Genomic DNA, 15992 nt, shown 5'->3' with positions numbered 1-15992 from the left:
GGTTACATATCAAAGGTCTTTTATCGTTACGTTAGATACATTTAAAAAAAAGAAAGACAATAATGGGAATCTTTTTTTAATTATTTTTTTTATCGGATTATATTTTATCTCGTATTTATAATATATAGTGTAAATTAATCTTATATTTAAAAAAAAAAAAAATGGGAAACGCCCATTCCAGTCCGCTGTCGTACGGCGACCAATCAGATGAAGGCAGTGAATTTAAAAAGGAGCCGCGAGCCCATACAAACAAATTTCAGACCATATCACTTCCTGGAGTGAAAGCAAGAGAGCGACCAGCGGCGTTTACCACAACTGACTGAGGCACCGTTAACGGTAACACATGAATCTCACAGTGACTGTTGCGTTTCTCAGTAATTTAGGCTAATAGTACTAACGTTAGTAGGTTTAAACTAACGCTCACGAAGACGTGACACGGCTACGGGGACGTTAACGGTATACACATAAGCTAATTAGCTAGCTAACATGATCCTATTAGTTTAACGTAAAGCTAACGTCAAGTCAGGCGTTTTGGGGGGGTTTCAGTTTACTTTAGCTAGAACTAATTAAAAAAACTCGAATGACGTATGAGGCTAGCTAGCTGGTTCAAAGTCAACAAACGTCTCCCGACATACGTTACGTTTTCAAAAGTAACAGGTTTGTTTTTGTCACGTTTCTTTAATTTGATGCCATGATAAACAACAGGCTAACTAACTTCTGCTGAAGACAGCAGAGAGAAGTGTGAAAGCGCAGGGAGATGAGCTGTAGCTGGTCAGCAGAGGACCAGTTGCATGCGTTAATGGCAACTACTGTAAGTGCTGTAATGCTGCCAGACTGGCTATTAGCTGCAGTGCATTTTACTGTGTTTCAATGTTCAGTGTCGGATGCTGAAGCACAGGCTGGCTATCAGCCATAGTGGCTGTTAGGACTTGTTTTGATTTCACATGACCTGATCCACTGGGGAAAAACGTGTACTTGTACTGTGTTAAACTATTTCCAAGATCCAGATCAAGAATACACGTTCACTCTATGTATTTTTTTGAAATAAAATGTTAGAAAAAGTGAAAATGCCCAACCGTGTCCCAGAGCCCAAAGTCTTTCATCCAGTACAAATCCAAAGTTATCCACTCCACTATCACAAGATGAAAAAGGGATTACATAGAGGGAGAATATTGCAGTTTTTTTATTTTGTTCATTTCATTTTCTGCAGATGATTACTTAAACCATGAGTGTCTCATGATCGTGTACACAATGTACCAAGCCTGTGCAAAATACCAGGGCCCTGTGACTGACCAATCTAAAATGAATGCATCCGCTACCCCTGTTAATGTAATGTGTGGCAGTAGCTAATATCAGATTGTTTTCAGATACAATGGCCAACATCATCTTTGCAGAGCGAGAAAATGCTCGCCTTCATCCACCTACTCTGAAGATGCGGCAGCGGCTTCAGTCTGCTCCAGGTATGAAAATGCCAACGCTATTCTCCGATGTTTTTCTTCTGTGTGGTAATATGCATTAACTTGTTGTTCTTTCCCCATCAGAGAAACTTCTGAAATCTCCTATGACTGCCAAAACTTTTAACACTCCTCTGCCATCTGGTCGTAAGGCTTTTGGTACCGTCAACAAAAAAATCGCAACCCCAGATGTCGGTGCACAAGAGAAGAAACTCCTAAAGCCACAGGTCTGAATAAACCTTAGTTGATTCTGAAACTAATATCAGGCTGTATTGAGACCTATTTGATTCGTGCCTCACACTATACATGTACTGATGTAACCTTTGTTCCCCACAGGAAACCAAAGTCAAGCTTGCTACTCAGACCAAAGTGGAGGAATATCCAGAAATTGAGAAGTTCATCCCTTATGACCCACTAGGTAACTATATCAGCTGTATGATCACATGTGCAGGATTTGGAGGTTGGAGGCTAATCTGAGTATGCTACATAGTTGAGATATGTTTGTAACTCAACATGTATATCCCTCATTCACCTATGATGTCTCTTCTCTCCCCCCCCCCCCCCACAATGTTTGAAAAACAAATGATTTTGGTATATTCTTCCAGAATTTCAGAAATACAGCGTTCCTGAAGATTTGGTTCCTCTCAGTGGCTTTGCTCTGCCTGGACTGGCCTCTTTCCAACAAGTTCCACATCTGTTTGAAGATGACCTGGAAACGTTGGACCCGCTCCCAAATCTGTCGCCTGTAAAGATGCCAAAACGTATGGGTATGTTATGAACACTGTATTAAGTATCAGACTGTTTAACACAATAAAGCACAGAGGAGGGTAACGGTGTCTAGAGCTTCCTGTCAGGACATCTTCTGTTTCATTTCTGGAAATATAAATGGAAACGTTTTTGGATAAATTAACCAGATGGAGTTGTGTGTTTTGACTAATCCACCAACGCCGTCTTACTTCATCACATTTGAAGACATAATAAAAAAATTTCTCACTTGACTCTTTTATATTCTGGCCTTGCAGGTAGTTTGGGGGTTAAATTGCATAGTTAAGATTTTCGTCACCCCAGCTTTGTTGCACATTAATGGTGCTTCAACACTTCATGACCTTTCTATGCTGTGATCACAACCACTGAATTTCTGTGAACCACGTCATATCTTAAACAAAATAACCACGACTGTTATGGTTTCAGTGAGTAAAATGTTTATCTGACACAAATGATGGCCAGATTTACAAGCAAAAACAACATGCAGCCCTCTGTAAGCAGTGACACATGTCTGGCAGCTGTAGCCACTAAGTATGGGGCACAGATTCATAACTACGATTATCATTAACTACAGGTGTCATTAACCTGCTGTATCATTAACTCTTCTGTGTTACCTCTTCCAGATTATTGCTCAGAGCTGGACGCCTTTCTTCAAACCATTGATGAACTGACTATTGAACTTCCCCCAGAGTCTGTTACTGACTGAATTTTAATGTGCGTTTTTTTGTTATGACTGTTTTTACTGAAATAAAGTTGTTTTACGTTTTACTGCTGTTATTTTTATGTCAGTTTGCCTTTAGCAGGGATTTGTATGTACACTTCTATTTTCTGCAACGTAATACTTCCATCCTGCTACACTTCAGAGGGAAATGCTGCACTTTGACTCCACTACATTTAATTGATAACGTTACTAGTTGCTCTGCATGTTAAGCTTAATAATGCAAATGTAACGTGGTTGTAGACTTAATTAATAAGTTTGTTTGTTTGTTAACCCTGTGTTGTTCACGACTGAGGAAAACAAACAATCCAGTTCTGTGCAGCGCCAACAATAAAACCATTTGAACACTGGGGGGTGGGAAAGTTGTCTGCTACTACTTCAAGATAGGATTTTATTGAGCCCTGACTGGATATTCACAAGCTACCCAGTACGGATAGACCGATTACGAAGGCCAATACTGAGCATTTTGAACAATGGTATCAGTGTTTTTTTGAGTGAAATTGCCAATAAATTATTTTTTTGAAATGCAATACTTTGGCTCTGATATGGCTTCTCTTCTGTCTGTAGCCCCCACAACACTATCTGATTGGTTATATGTCAAAAGGCAAAAAAAGAAAAGGACAGCACTCCCATTAAACTGTTTAATATTGCCTTATGGACATTTCAGGCAAGACGCCCTTCTGCGTGTTCTGGCAAATTCAGAATTTGAAGAAGGGCATCTTGCCCAAGTATGTCCGTGAGGCAGTATTAGTTTAGTGGGAGTGCTGTCCTTGATTTCTCTTTTTTGCCTATTTCCTATAAGAAGCATTCAGCACCCTGCATGCAAGTTGTTGTGCAAGTCGGGCGGGTTGTGCTTCATTATGCGTCAACGGTAAATAACATCAGCACTGAATAATCTTTAAATGCAAAGTAACTAAAGTGACCAAATAAATATAGGGAAGTATAAAGTAGCAGAAAATGGAAACACTGAAGTACTTCAAAATTGTACTTATGCACAGCACTTGTATTTTATGTATGTATGTCGGTTCTGAATATTGATTATCGGTCCCCATGATTACTAATAATCAGTATCAGCTCTGAAAAAAACAATCGGTCGATCCAAACTACCCAGCAGATCAGCAGTGAAAACAAGCACCACCTTTACCATCTTCAGGTGACACACATTAATACACCACTACTGATAATATAGCCCTCATTATTCTGCATAATCTGTACTTTTCCTTTTTGGTATTACATTTTTATGTCGACACATGAAGTAATACTTGTTGTACTGCAGTATTTCTACCCTGATATCTGAGCACTTCTTCCTCAGGCTGTAGGAGACATCAGGAAAGAAGTGTTACTTCCTGCTTTTGAAGTACATCAGTGGTCACATGTGAGGGATTCTCGTCATTGCCAGAGATTAGAGTGAACTTTGTCTCATTTCCTCTTGTAAAGGGAAAGGAAGAGTCTCGACTTGTATCTGTAGCTCAGCTGTCTGAAAATAACAACTCATGTCCTGTCAGTTTGCCTTTAAAACCTAACAGGGAGTGAAGCAGTTAACAGTCGACACCGTGGGAGAGTCATTGTGCGCCTGATACGTGAGTCGGAATGCGCTTTGGACACCGGACAGGTGAGCAACATCGGCGTGGCAGCAGTCGGATAACAAACATTAATTATAAGTATTTCTTGGCTGAGGGGTTGAACAGAGATTTCAACATGCTGTCAAAATGAGGAACTTGCTCTGTTTGCACTTAAATTGAATGTTTACGCATTGCTGAGATGTTTCCAGACGTGTATATGTATCACAAATAAACTTTTCCCTCCCATGTCACAGGGAATGAGTCCGGAGGAGTGGAGGGAAACCGTCCCCGGTTTATAATCTGACACTGGTATCTGCTGGGTGTTGTCTAAATAAAGGGAAGTAGCTGAGCAGCATGTATGAGAGCAGATCGGATGATGCTGGATCCGAACCAGCTGTCAGCGATACCGACGCCCACGGCGGCAGGACGTCCAGACAGGCCACCGTTGTGGAGCGACTCTCCAGATATGGCATGCAGGTCATGCCCACAGCTTTCCAGCGTAGGTCGCGGCTGCAGAGGCAGCTGGAGGTCAGTGACAGCTCCGGGCTCCAGAGAGAGGCTCCGGAGAGGAGCTCCGTCACACCTGCTATGCGTAAAAAATACCTGAAAGAGCTGCTGTTGAGCGACCCGTCGCACAGCGGCTTCAGCAGCGTGCTGTCCGCGCACACATACAGCGTGTCCTCGGAGCAGGACGCGGGCTGGGCGCTGTACCCCATGGAGCACGCCTGGATGCTGTCAGCGGTGGAGGGGAGCTATGAAACCCTGCTGGAGTTCATCTCCGTGGACCCGAATCTGCTGACCAGGAAGGATTTCATCAGCGGGTACTCGGTCCTGCACTGGCTGGCCAAGAGAGGACAGGACGAGACTCTGCTCAAAGTTCTGCGCTACGCGGAAAGTGCGGGGATCCCCGTGAATGTGAACGTGCGGGGCAGCGGCGGGCTCACCCCGCTGCACGTCGCCAGCATGCACCGGCAGTACATGGTCATCAAGCTGCTGGTCGGAGCTTTCGGGGCCAACGTCGATGCCATGGACTATAACGGGAGACGACCGTGGCAGTATCTGGAGGGAGACGCCCCGCTGGAGATGAAGGAGCTGCTGGGGACGTGGGATGACGAGCACAGCGGCGGGTGTGCGCAAAATGTCAACAGGAACGCAAACAACAACAGCGCGGTGACCGTGAGCGCACCTGACGAGGTGGATGGAGCAGAGACAGGTGAAGTGAGCTCCTTAGACCGGACTAAGAGGGCTGGCAGCTGGAGGTTCAGGTCTTTAAGGAAGCTGCTGCGTCTTGGACACAAAAGCTGAGAGAAGCCTTCAGATATGAGAGTTAAATCCGTGTTTTAGTGTGAGGAGTCGCTGCAGAAGCCTCTCACCAGGGCAGGTTTTGTTTTCAGTTTTATTTTCCACATGAAGTTAAAGTTTTATTCCAGAGCAGCAGCCCACTTGGCTCTTTTTAAAGGAAAAGTTCGCCCAAAAATGAAACTTCAGTCATTATCCAGTCAAGTATCCTGACAAACAAGAAATGTTTTCCTTCACCAGACTTTCCATCAGCAGGAGGGTGAGTGGGTAATGACCGGATTTTCATCTGTGGGTGAACTTTGAGACAGAAAGTGATTTCTTGTAAATTCTTGAAAACATGTTAATTTATATTGGAAACAGAGTATTTGCAGATTTTTTTTTTTACTTAAAGGGCACTACAGAAACTCTGAAAGGGATTATTTACAATATTGATAAGGAAATATATACAAACTATTTATTATTTCTATAACTGAGTAAACACGCTGTTCTCAGAGGAAAATAAGTCCACAGAACAAAAAGTACAACAGTATGAAGCTGTGTTGTCCTTTAAGATCAGTCTGTTCGGTTTATTCAGTCATGACAACGAAGACAGTTTAGTTTGTTTAAGCATAAAAAAAATCATTGTGCACTTTTCAAGTAGGTTTTAAAGATTTGATTAAAGGCAGAAATCATTGAAAAAGATGGGGATTCACTGATAATCAAAGGGATGAGGTAAACATATTTGCCTTACTTATCAAATACTTGACACTTTCACTTCTTCAAGCCTCTAAAATCCTGAAGAGAAGGGAAACTGTTGGTGACTCATGTCCACGTGCACTGAGGCCGTACGAGGGGTCACCAGGGTCATGCAGTCGTCCTGTTGAAGTAAATTAAAGTACTGGCACTTCAATCACCTTTCCTGTAATAATAAACATGTATGCATATGACTCATTTGTAAACATTTCTTGCTGCTGACCCAGTTCTTGTGTCAGCAGCCCAGATGTTAGCATCGCTGACACTGCAAAGTGAGTATTTCTACTTTGTGTGTGAATCATTGTTTCAAGTATGATTTTTTTAAGACCTGTGATCTTGTAGATGTAAAATGTCCTCACGTCATCATTGTATCCTGGGTGATTTGTGTTCAGAAATAGCCTAAATGTGTTTTCTGTGGTCGCAGTGACCTTGACGTCTAACGAGGTCATCCTCGAGTCCAAGTGGATATTTGTGCCAAATTTTAAGAAATTCCCTCGAGGCGTTCTTGAGACGAGAATGAGACGGGACAACCCGAAACATTTGTCCAGCTCACGGATTTATCGCCGTCCAGGAGGCAGAATGAACAAGATGAAGATTAAAAGTGACGATCAAAGACAGAACAAATCTTTGCCTTCCTTGTAAAATAATATTTCACCTCCTCAGTTATTTAAAACAGCTCATAACTGAGACGATAACTTGTAATGAAGCGTCACCAAGTTCACACTGCTACATTTTAAAGGGTCTCAGGGGCCACGACATTGCAACACCGAGATTATCCATCCAGTAATTGTCCTTCAGAGAGGACTGAATGAAAAGTGTGGGCACTTTGAGTCTTTTACATGAACTTTCTCTGGACCTCACTGTGATAAAAACACATCTGTATAATGAGCCTTCTGTAAACATTTCTTGCTGCTGACCCACTTCTGCTTGTGTCAACATCTGAAATGTTAGTCATTGCTGACACAGCAAACTTTTCCAAGGTTTTGCACTTTGAGTCAATATTTCATAGCTTGTCTCACTGCTGGCTTCTTGAATAGCTCCGCTGTGTCTGGCACAGGCAGCGAAACCAAACTCAAATCCTTGAAAACTAGAAATAACCACAATCTTTCATGAAGTGTTTGCCGTGTGGTCAAGAGATGGAAACCCCCCCTCCAGAGCTGAGTCAGCGGTCCCCCTCCCCTTCAGAAAACACGCCGCCTGTAAATGGATATCGCTCGGCTATACTTTGCGGGGAAATAAAAATGCCACACAGCTTCACTTCAAGTTTGATCACAGATCTTTTATTGTCAAACATGAGCATAACCAGAGTATCTGTACAAAACGACTGCTGCTCCAGATAACATGGCTCCCTCCCCGCGGTCAGGCCCAGCAGCTGGACGTCCTGGCAGATGTTGGGATGGAGGGACGCTGGGATCCGCAGATCCTCGTGTTTACAGGCCGAGCTTGGTCCTCCTCCAGTGTCTCCTCTTGGAGTTGTACCTGAAAGTAAAACGTGTTGGGAGAGAACATTTAATTTTTATGATCACAAATCAACTAAAAAAATAATAAACATTGAGTGGAAAATGCAGAGAATCCTGTGGCTTTGATTTTGGACACCAACAGCGTTGCCTTGTCCCAGTTAAAGACATTTTAAAGATATTTCTGCTACCCTCTTATTACGCAGGTAAATAATTTTATCTATGGGCAGCTTGTTCTCAAATTACTTCACTGATGAAGGGATAAATGTCAGAGTCATGGAGGAGTCCATCTGTTGCTACTGGGGTCTGAATTGGGGCAACAAGTATTTACTTTTTCATTTAATATGTTGATATGTTGTTTGATGGTCTATAAAATATCAAAGTGGTAAAAAAAAAATCCCAAGATGCCGTCCTCAATTCTCTTAGTTTTCCATCATCGTAATAAACGTTTATATCTAAGAAGCTGGAGTCACTGTCATGATTTTACATTTTCATAGTAGTTGGTGAGTATTTTAATAGCCGGCAACTGATTAATCGCTGCAGCTCTAGTCTGAAAATTGATTTTCAGGCCCCAGCTTGTTTTTGCCTGGTCCTGTTTCAGTGGCGTTTCTTTGTCCTTGGTCTCCTCATTCAAACGAATAGTCAAATTAAAAAGGCAGGTTCAAGGGTTCAGTTGGAAAATATGTAAATTCTGATAATGCTCTGATTTTACAAGCCACGAACTGACCTATCAGTGAAGTCACTGCAATAATTAGACTCTGGTGAATGTAAAAATGTTTAGAAATCTACTTGTAAATCCCTCTGATCAAACAATTACAGCCATAATCCTTTTTCCACTGGCTCTAACTCATCGACAGTTACTGGAATCTTTCCAGGTCAGAGTCATTTCAGAAATGACCAATACCAGTTAAATCCTTCAGGAAAACAATGTAGCAGGCAGATCAGCATTTTGGACAAACAGTGCAATGTTCAGCTGCAGAGCCTCCTCGTCACCAGCACGGTGAGCAGGAGAACGAGCTCCGCAGCAGAAAGATGCTCTCAGCAGGGTTAATGACAGCACTCTACTGCAATGAAGTGCTGCAATTGCAGACCTGCTTTACATGACATGATGGGAGTTCCTGCTTCTGCCCTGCATTAGTCAGCCAGTCATGCAACCCTGCACTTAATGGTAACATAGAAAACTAAGACAGCTCGACAATGAAACGCACCGCTGAAGTGCAATTTAAAAGACATTAAACTCTGAGATTTAACCATCCTCTACACCTTTCAGGACATTTCTTTTAATATTTGCCTATTCAAATTAGGATGGCCACCATAGGTTTTGTATATACACACACATTACTGCCAGTATGTTTCATCTGCTCAGTAGCCCTGCAATAAATCCTACCCAAAGTTTTCTACTTGATGGTCATTTTTAGAGGCTGCAGGTTGCTCATCAGACACGTGGCACTGTTGAATTATAACGCATTATATCATAGTATTTCTAATATTTAGTCTAGTCGTTGACAGAACACATCAGTATGATGCAGTGTGATTCATCAGCACCACAAACTAAAGTCTCCAAAAGTGACCACAACTGAATCAGAACATTACAACCTTCATGAAGGTGAGGATGTATTGCAGGACTGTTTCATTAGCAACACTTGTTTTAGTTTAGACTTGCACCTTAGTGGACAAGGGTGAATAAATAAGCAATTACTGCAGTTTGAAGTGGCAGGACTTGTAAAGATTAAATGTAATATAAAAAACAGCCAGACAATGATGTATAATGATCTAGTGCAGTCGTGTCTGATGAGCAAACAGGGAAGGTTATCTTTATAACACATCCTGCAACATCACATGTAATGGCTGGGCCTGATTTCTAACCGTCAACCTTCTTGTTGATGGACGGCCGCTCCACTATGTAAACTTCTATGTTGTGGAGCACGTTTTAATTGCTTCAGCTTGTGCACTTAAGCTCCTCAAGTCCTGGACCCAGTAATTAAAGCTGGAACGCTGCATGTTCACTACTCAAAATGAGTTAGGGATATGGGTGCGTATATATGCAATACAAATTAGCTAACATTTGAGCTGTTGACACATTTCAAATGAAAAGCGTGGCCAAAATAAAAGTTGATATGTCACAAAAACAACAACTGAAACACTTAAGTTTCCCCAACTCATTTAGAGTAGTGTACTAGCACATTAAAGCGCCTTAAAGCAGTAAGCACAATGTTTTATTTAACATTGTATAAACACTGCCTCCATTAAAACGACCTGGAAGCTTGTGGTTGGCAGCTGCAGCCTTTTGACTTCAGAGAAACACTTTCACACTAATCAATATGGTCCGTCTTATAAATTATCAAAGGGAGAGCAGAACTTTTTGATGACGTCACCAACTTTAAAGTGGTTGAAAAGAGGGTGAACAATCTTATATCACCCAGTCAACTTCAAATCCACATGGTAACCTGCTAATGCTTACTGGCACTAGTAGTACTAAGCTAGCTAGCATCTGAGTGTCAACAGAAGCACATTGCAAAGACTCTGACTTTCTATCCAGCTCCACATGTATAGACAGCATGCTTTCTGTACACAGCAGCCTCATCCTTTAATAATGCACAGAACAGTAAATCCACACACTATTAACTGACCTGATCTTGTTGCCAGTTTTCATCCTGATCCACTGAGGAATGGGCCTGTTCTGCTTCTGCTTCTTGGCGAGGAAGCGCTTGATCCTGAAAGTCTTGTGGGACGACTGGAAACAGAAAGCACAAGTAAACATGTCAACAAACATTTATATCCAACGCTGCGTCCGCGTCTTCAAACTTGTATAATTTAAGCTTTTTACATAGTTAGTGAGTCAGTTAGCTGTTAGCATCCATGTAGGAAGTTGATGCTAACATGCGCAGCACCACAGAGTAGTTACCGGCTAGCATCGATTAGCAGCTTTTATCTGCTCATATTCCCTCTTTTTACACAACATTCACATCTGTGAGGAACAGCTGACATGTTTATTAATCACTCCACGTATCAGAGCTGGTTTACACGGGCTACACGCATGGATGTTTAAAGATTTCGTATTTACCATTTTGTCCACAGTCCTTTCCCCACTATGGCGGTGGTCGAAGAGAAAGAAGGAAGTGACGTCGCTGTTTTATCCAATGAGCGTCCGCCAAACAGCGACGCCACGTGGAGGGTTGAGGTAACGCTTATCTCAGTTTCAAGGGGAAAACACACATTATGATACTGTGGAGTATTTATATACATTTCTGAAGTATGTGTACTTTATTTGAGTAATTTTTACTTGATGCTACTTTATGCTGAGAGGGAAAAGTTTTACTGTTACTCTAATAGTTACTTTTCATATATTTTACATACTAAACATGTTGTATGTGTGTTTTAACTTTTGACACTTTTTAATTATTCAGTACTTCTACTTTTGTAGTTTTGAATGCAAGGCATTTATTTGTATTTAGTATAGTTTAGAGTATTTATTTATTTATTTTTTAATTTTATCACTACTGAAAGATTAAATTCACCCAAAAAGGAAAGTTCAGCCTAACAAAGGGTTAAAATAGAGTCTAATCAAACCAATTTTTGGGATCTTGGGGCTTTGGAGACTTGGATTACACTGTTGGAGCTGTATGATGCTGATGATCCCCATCTACTTCAGTTGTTTAGGAGAATTTTGCAACTCTGTTTTGCTGTTAAGCTCCAGAAATATAAACAAAACTGAATTTCACTCAGCCTGGATATTGACTGAATTTTCATATTTGTGCGAACCAATCCTCAAGTCCCCTTCTGACTCAGTCCTTTTCCCCGATGTTAACTGAAAAACTCAAATGAATCTTCTGTAGGGCCACAAAAGCCCAAGATTGTCTGTGTCAACAAGTTTTGGTAAATTGTATTAATTGCAGATTAGTTAGGGAATATGTAACACTTAAGTACAAAACCAGCTACAGCAGGATCCGTATCATAAGGTAATTCTGTGGACAGGTCTAGTGCTCAGATGATACATTTCCTAATAATGTTAATAAAGTCAGCGGGGCCCCGGGAGAAAATTTCATTCCCGGTCTCAGCCGTTCTGGGATAAAGACTCAAGTCTAGTTTCAATAGTTAATTTGGCCCATCAAGCGGTAAAACTGCAGACAAAACCGAATTACTGCAGCGTTATGAAATTACTCAAAAGCCCCAAAGTTAAGAAAACAAAAAAAGCTAAACCTACTAACACAAACTAAAAAACAGAAATCATCGATGAGTTTTTTAATAGACAAGATCATATCAAAGAGAGAAAGAAGACACTTTCGCAAAGACCTCATTTATTTCCATCAAAAGCTGCTCCTGTACGTCAGTGTCACCAGCAGTGATGTGTTCTCATGCTTTATTCAGTTTTGTACATCACACATTAACAACTTAAGGGAGAGTTTGGCTTTTTTTTTTTTATTAGAAAAGGAGGAAGGCCACAGGTTGATCACTGATCCGATTGAAGGCCGCATGCAGGCATGGCTGTCAGCTGGCAGTCTGGTCAGAAAATGGCTATTTTTCCTCAGTCAGAACAAGAACTGACTACGTCCTGCAGCGCGTGTTGTGCCTGTAAGACTACGACTGTTTTTGAGTTACAGACCTTGAAAAGTTTTAATTACATACATTTGGATTGTCTAGCTCCCCAGGCAGAGACAGAGGTGACGTACACTTCAAACTGAAAATGGCATTCAGCAACAGAAATGTCATTCAGGACAGTGTAGAAGCAACATGAGTGAGCTTGGCAATGTTGGCATATTGAGTAACTGGGAGGTTAAACACCTGTGAATAGATTTTATGCCTCGAGTGTGTGATATGTATGAACATGTTTGCCGTGTGAACAACAGAGAAACAATACTGAAATAAGGTCACTTTAAGTTCACGTGGTCCAAGAAAGCTTTGGCTTCACCTACTGTGCCCTACAGCCAAACTCTTTCCAAAGGTTACTCTTACCTTTCCTAACAAATAAAACTAAAGAGGGTCACATTCAGGCACTAAGAGGCTCCACAATCACATCTCTGCCTCTGAGACTGGGAGAGCTGGATGCAGCCCTGCTTGAGGTGCAGTGCACGTCGCCCTGAGGCGCCACATCGCTGCTCTGAGCCTCACAGGCCTGCCTCCCCTTCGCCTCGCCAAACTTAAAATGCCATAAAGTAGGAATCTGCTCAATCGTCTCCTTTGTCTGCCACTTTCTCCTGCTCAGTATCCGGCTTCCCGTCGGCAGAGTCGCCTCCTCCTCCACCTCGATTGCGGCTCCTGGCTCCTGGCTGGTACAGCTGAATAGCAGGCCGGTCCTGACGCAAAGAAGTAACAGTCTTAGAAATTATTTTAAAAAAGGGTTCAGAGAGTTACTTGAGGATTTGAAAGGCTAGAATCATTACCTTGTTTCTCAGGCGCTCTCTTTTACCACTATCATCCTTCTTGTGGTCTTTGGCAGGCTTCTCCGGCCTCTCCGAGCGAGAGGAGTCTCCAGCGTTATCACCCTTTTTCTGCTCCATGGCACGCTCTTTTTCTTTTTTACCCTCCACCTCTCGCTTCCTGTACGAGTTCTCCCCATCCTGCCTTTCTCGCCTTCTCCGGCGTTCTTCGTCCTGTCTCCTCAGGCGCTCCTTCTCTCTCTGCCGCCGCTCCTTCTCCCGCTCTCGGTCACGATCAGGGTCGCGCTCCCTGAACTCCTTCCGACCTTGATCGTCCGTTCTGTGTGTGCAGCACAAATCTTGTTGAAGTATTCAGTTGAGAGTGAGCAATGTGTTTTCTAAATAAGAACTAAAGTTACTTACTTTCTTCCTCGATCTTCCTTGTTTTCAATGTTTTGACGCCTCTTATGATCAGAACTGCCCATGGATCTGTCCTCTTTAACTGGTTTCTCTGGTTTCTTGGCCTTTTCTTTGGGCTTCTCAGAATCAGCATCCTCACCTCTGTCTGGTTTCTTCAGGAGCTACACAGTTAAAAAAACAAATAAAGACAAAATCATCATGAGATATTGGAAATTGCAAACTATTTTTGAAACTGCTTCAATCCACCGCAGCACACACCTTTATTTTTGGTTCTTCTTTAACTTGGTCCTTGTCTTTCTCCAGCGGCTTCTCAAGCCTCTTCATCTTCTCGGCCTCTTTACGCTTCCTCCTCTCCTCCTCCCTCCACTTACGACGCTCCTCATCACGCAGACGCTTGCGCTCAAGCTCCCTCCTTCTTCGCTCTTCTTTTTTCTCCTCCCTGATTCTCTGAAGAGCATTAAAACAGGACATGAGGCCAGCCTTCATCATGAAACGTAAGATCATTAAACAGAACACCACATTGTTGTGCCGCAGTACTTATTTACCTGTTTATTCTTCAGGAAGTCCAGTAGAGGAGTTGTTTTCTTAGCTTGGAGGGAGACAGAAGTAGGTTTGATATATATACATCCAGCAGTATGTCTGGTTTAAAATGTATACAATGATGTTTCAGGGGGAATCTTTTGACTAAAAAGGGACTTTTTACCTACCTACAAGTTCCTTTGATTTTGCCTCAAGCTCTTCCAACAGGGTCTCAGGTGTTGATGTCAACTTCTCTTCATCCCCGTTGTAATATTCAAGGAACTTCTTGTATTCAGGATCTGACAGAAATGATGTAACATACAATAAAAACATGTTGCTGCTTCTAGTAAGACTGGCAAGACTGCTCCTTGTTTGTTCAATACCAGTAAATATCTTTACCTTCCACAATCGTTCCACATTTTGCATCCTTTTTCTTGCTTCTTTTCTTGGCAGTCTTTTGAAAAGGCGCAAACTCCACCACAGCAGGATACTCCTGTCCTGTTTAGGAAAAAAATGTGCAAGCGTGAACCCTCAATTCACGTCTGAGCAAATCCTCAACTTTCTGTATTTGGCTGTGCATGTATTCATACCTCTGTTGTCAATGAACACATATCCATCAAATCGATCCCTGAAGAGAACTATATCCTCCTGGTTTCTGAAGTTTATGTAAGCCCTTGCGAAGAGGTGAGGATAAAGGCTGAATGGAGAGAAAACTCATGTCAGGTTAAACTATCACAGTCAGTGGTAGACATGTTTTTTAATGATGAGTCGTCTTTATATAAATTCACCTGGTGTCGTTGGAGAAAAACTCCAGGTAGTCCACCTCTGGGAGAGGCTGCAGCTGCTCCTCCAGCTCCTCCTTGGTCAGACTTGGTGGTAATCGTCTGATCACAATCTAAAACACGATCATCGGCAGTTTAAGATATCTGAGCTGGGAGGGAGTCAACATGGGGCAACAACTGGCTGATTTTAACTTGAAGTCGGGGCTAATGTAGGGAAGCCTGGCTTCAACTTTTACTATACATTACAAAGTAAAATACACATGTTATACCTGACTAAACACAGCATGTGATACTACGCAACTGCTCATATCTGTAACTGACAACTATTAGCAGCCTTAGCTAACGTAGCTAGCAAGTTTTACCTTTGTCATGGCCTCCTTCTTTTCTTTGGGCCTCTCCATCCTTTCTGCATCTTCACATTTTATTTCGACTTTTCTCTCCTTCGGTCGAGTGTTTTCCTTGTCTTCCTTCATTGTTGAAAAGCGACTTGGTCCCTCGCTACGGTTTCATCTCATCCCGCGGACTTGTTTACTTTTTTAGCAAGTAAGCTAGCTACGAGCTCACGCTAACCGTAACTTCCTCTCTGACGTGTGGACCTGCAGTTCTCCGTCACCACAGGAGGGGGGCGCTGTGTGTGAAGGCAGTCCTGTGCCGTGATAATAATGAATAATAATGTCTTTTGTTTTGTCTATTTGTTATTATCTACAGTTTAACTGAAACATTATTTTTCATCTGTTTTATTTTGTTTGAAAAAAGAATGACCTTTGAATCAGCTACGCTTCCTGTTTTTGTTTGCCCATCAAAATAAAAGCATTTAAGTTTAAGTTAATATTTTAAAGCAGTTGATTTCTTAAGTGACAGTAATTGTCACACCATTAAGCGAGTGTCCAAATCAGTAACTCCAGTCATAGTAATGATTTAATCTAA

The 15992-nt window shown here is 42.0% G+C and overlaps 4 protein-coding genes across 4 annotated transcripts; 2 read left to right on the top strand and 2 right to left on the bottom strand.

Annotated features, from left to right (window-relative positions):
• Positions 1–238: 238 nt before the first annotated feature.
• On the top strand, positions 239–2987 carry pttg1 (PTTG1 regulator of sister chromatid separation, securin). The gene is made up of 6 exons (XM_084353005.1): positions 239–336; positions 1368–1460; positions 1542–1681; positions 1791–1872; positions 2060–2221; positions 2843–2987. Exons 2-6 carry the CDS (start codon positions 1373–1375, stop codon positions 2923–2925), a joined length of 555 nt encoding a protein of 184 aa, XP_084209131.1. The 5' UTR covers positions 239–336; positions 1368–1372; the 3' UTR covers positions 2926–2987.
• Positions 2988–3790: 803 nt separating this feature from the next.
• Positions 3791–6722, top strand: sowahd (sosondowah ankyrin repeat domain family d). The gene is made up of 2 exons (XM_084352771.1): positions 3791–4549; positions 4754–6722. The coding sequence occupies exon 2, from the start codon at positions 4854–4856 to the stop codon at positions 5802–5804; it is 951 nt and encodes a 316-aa protein (XP_084208897.1). The 5' UTR covers positions 3791–4549; positions 4754–4853; the 3' UTR covers positions 5805–6722.
• A 1066-nt stretch (positions 6723–7788) lies between these two features.
• rpl39 (ribosomal protein L39) lies at positions 7789–11160 on the bottom strand. The gene is made up of 3 exons (XM_084352772.1): positions 11052–11160; positions 10618–10721; positions 7789–8009 (listed from the first exon to the last, which is right to left on the bottom strand). The coding sequence occupies exons 1-3, from the start codon at positions 11052–11054 to the stop codon at positions 7961–7963; spliced, it is 156 nt and encodes a 51-aa protein (XP_084208898.1). The 5' UTR covers positions 11055–11160; the 3' UTR covers positions 7789–7960.
• A 1054-nt stretch (positions 11161–12214) lies between these two features.
• On the bottom strand, positions 12215–15759 carry upf3b (UPF3B regulator of nonsense mediated mRNA decay). The gene is made up of 10 exons (XM_084352598.1): positions 15428–15759; positions 15072–15178; positions 14874–14980; positions 14683–14781; positions 14472–14582; positions 14310–14353; positions 14023–14211; positions 13768–13925; positions 13369–13684; positions 12215–13281 (listed from the first exon to the last, which is right to left on the bottom strand). Exons 1-10 carry the CDS (start codon positions 15536–15538, stop codon positions 13153–13155), a joined length of 1371 nt encoding a protein of 456 aa, XP_084208724.1. The 5' UTR covers positions 15539–15759; the 3' UTR covers positions 12215–13152.
• Positions 15760–15992: the final 233 nt, after the last annotated feature.

Source organism: Pagrus pagrus (genome assembly GCF_965226575.1).
Source record: "Pagrus pagrus genome assembly, chromosome: 5".
Taxonomy (NCBI): domain Eukaryota; kingdom Metazoa; phylum Chordata; class Actinopteri; order Spariformes; family Sparidae; genus Pagrus; species Pagrus pagrus.
Note: the sequence above shows the minus strand (reverse complement) of the source record. Positions and strands in the feature narration are given on the sequence as shown.

Bases quoted from the DNA above. Each gene is read 5' to 3' on its own strand.
- pttg1 (XM_084353005.1), top strand. From the start codon at position 1,373: ATGGCCAACATCATCTTTGCAGAGCGAGAAAATGCTCGCCTTCATCCA. The intron at 1,682-1,790 runs GTCTGAATAAAC...TGTTCCCCACAG, and splicing joins AGAAACTCCTAAAGCCACAG to GAAACCAAAGTCAAGCTTGC. The intron at 1,873-2,059 runs GTAACTATATCA...ATATTCTTCCAG, and splicing joins CATCCCTTATGACCCACTAG to AATTTCAGAAATACAGCGTT.
- sowahd (XM_084352771.1), top strand. From the start codon at position 4,854: ATGTATGAGAGCAGATCGGATGATGCTGGATCCGAACCAGCTGTCAGC.
- rpl39 (XM_084352772.1), bottom strand. The intron at 8,010-10,617 runs GTCAGTTAATAG...TTTTACTTTCAG, and splicing joins AAAACTGGCAACAAGATCAG to GTACAACTCCAAGAGGAGAC.
- upf3b (XM_084352598.1), bottom strand. From the start codon at position 15,538: ATGAAGGAAGACAAGGAAAACACTCGACCGAAGGAGAGAAAAGTCGAA. The intron at 14,782-14,873 runs GTATGAATACAT...TTTCCTAAACAG, and splicing joins TGTGTTCATTGACAACAGAG to GACAGGAGTATCCTGCTGTG. The intron at 14,212-14,309 runs GTAAATAAGTAC...AATGCTCTTCAG, and splicing joins ACTTCCTGAAGAATAAACAG to AGAATCAGGGAGGAGAAAAA.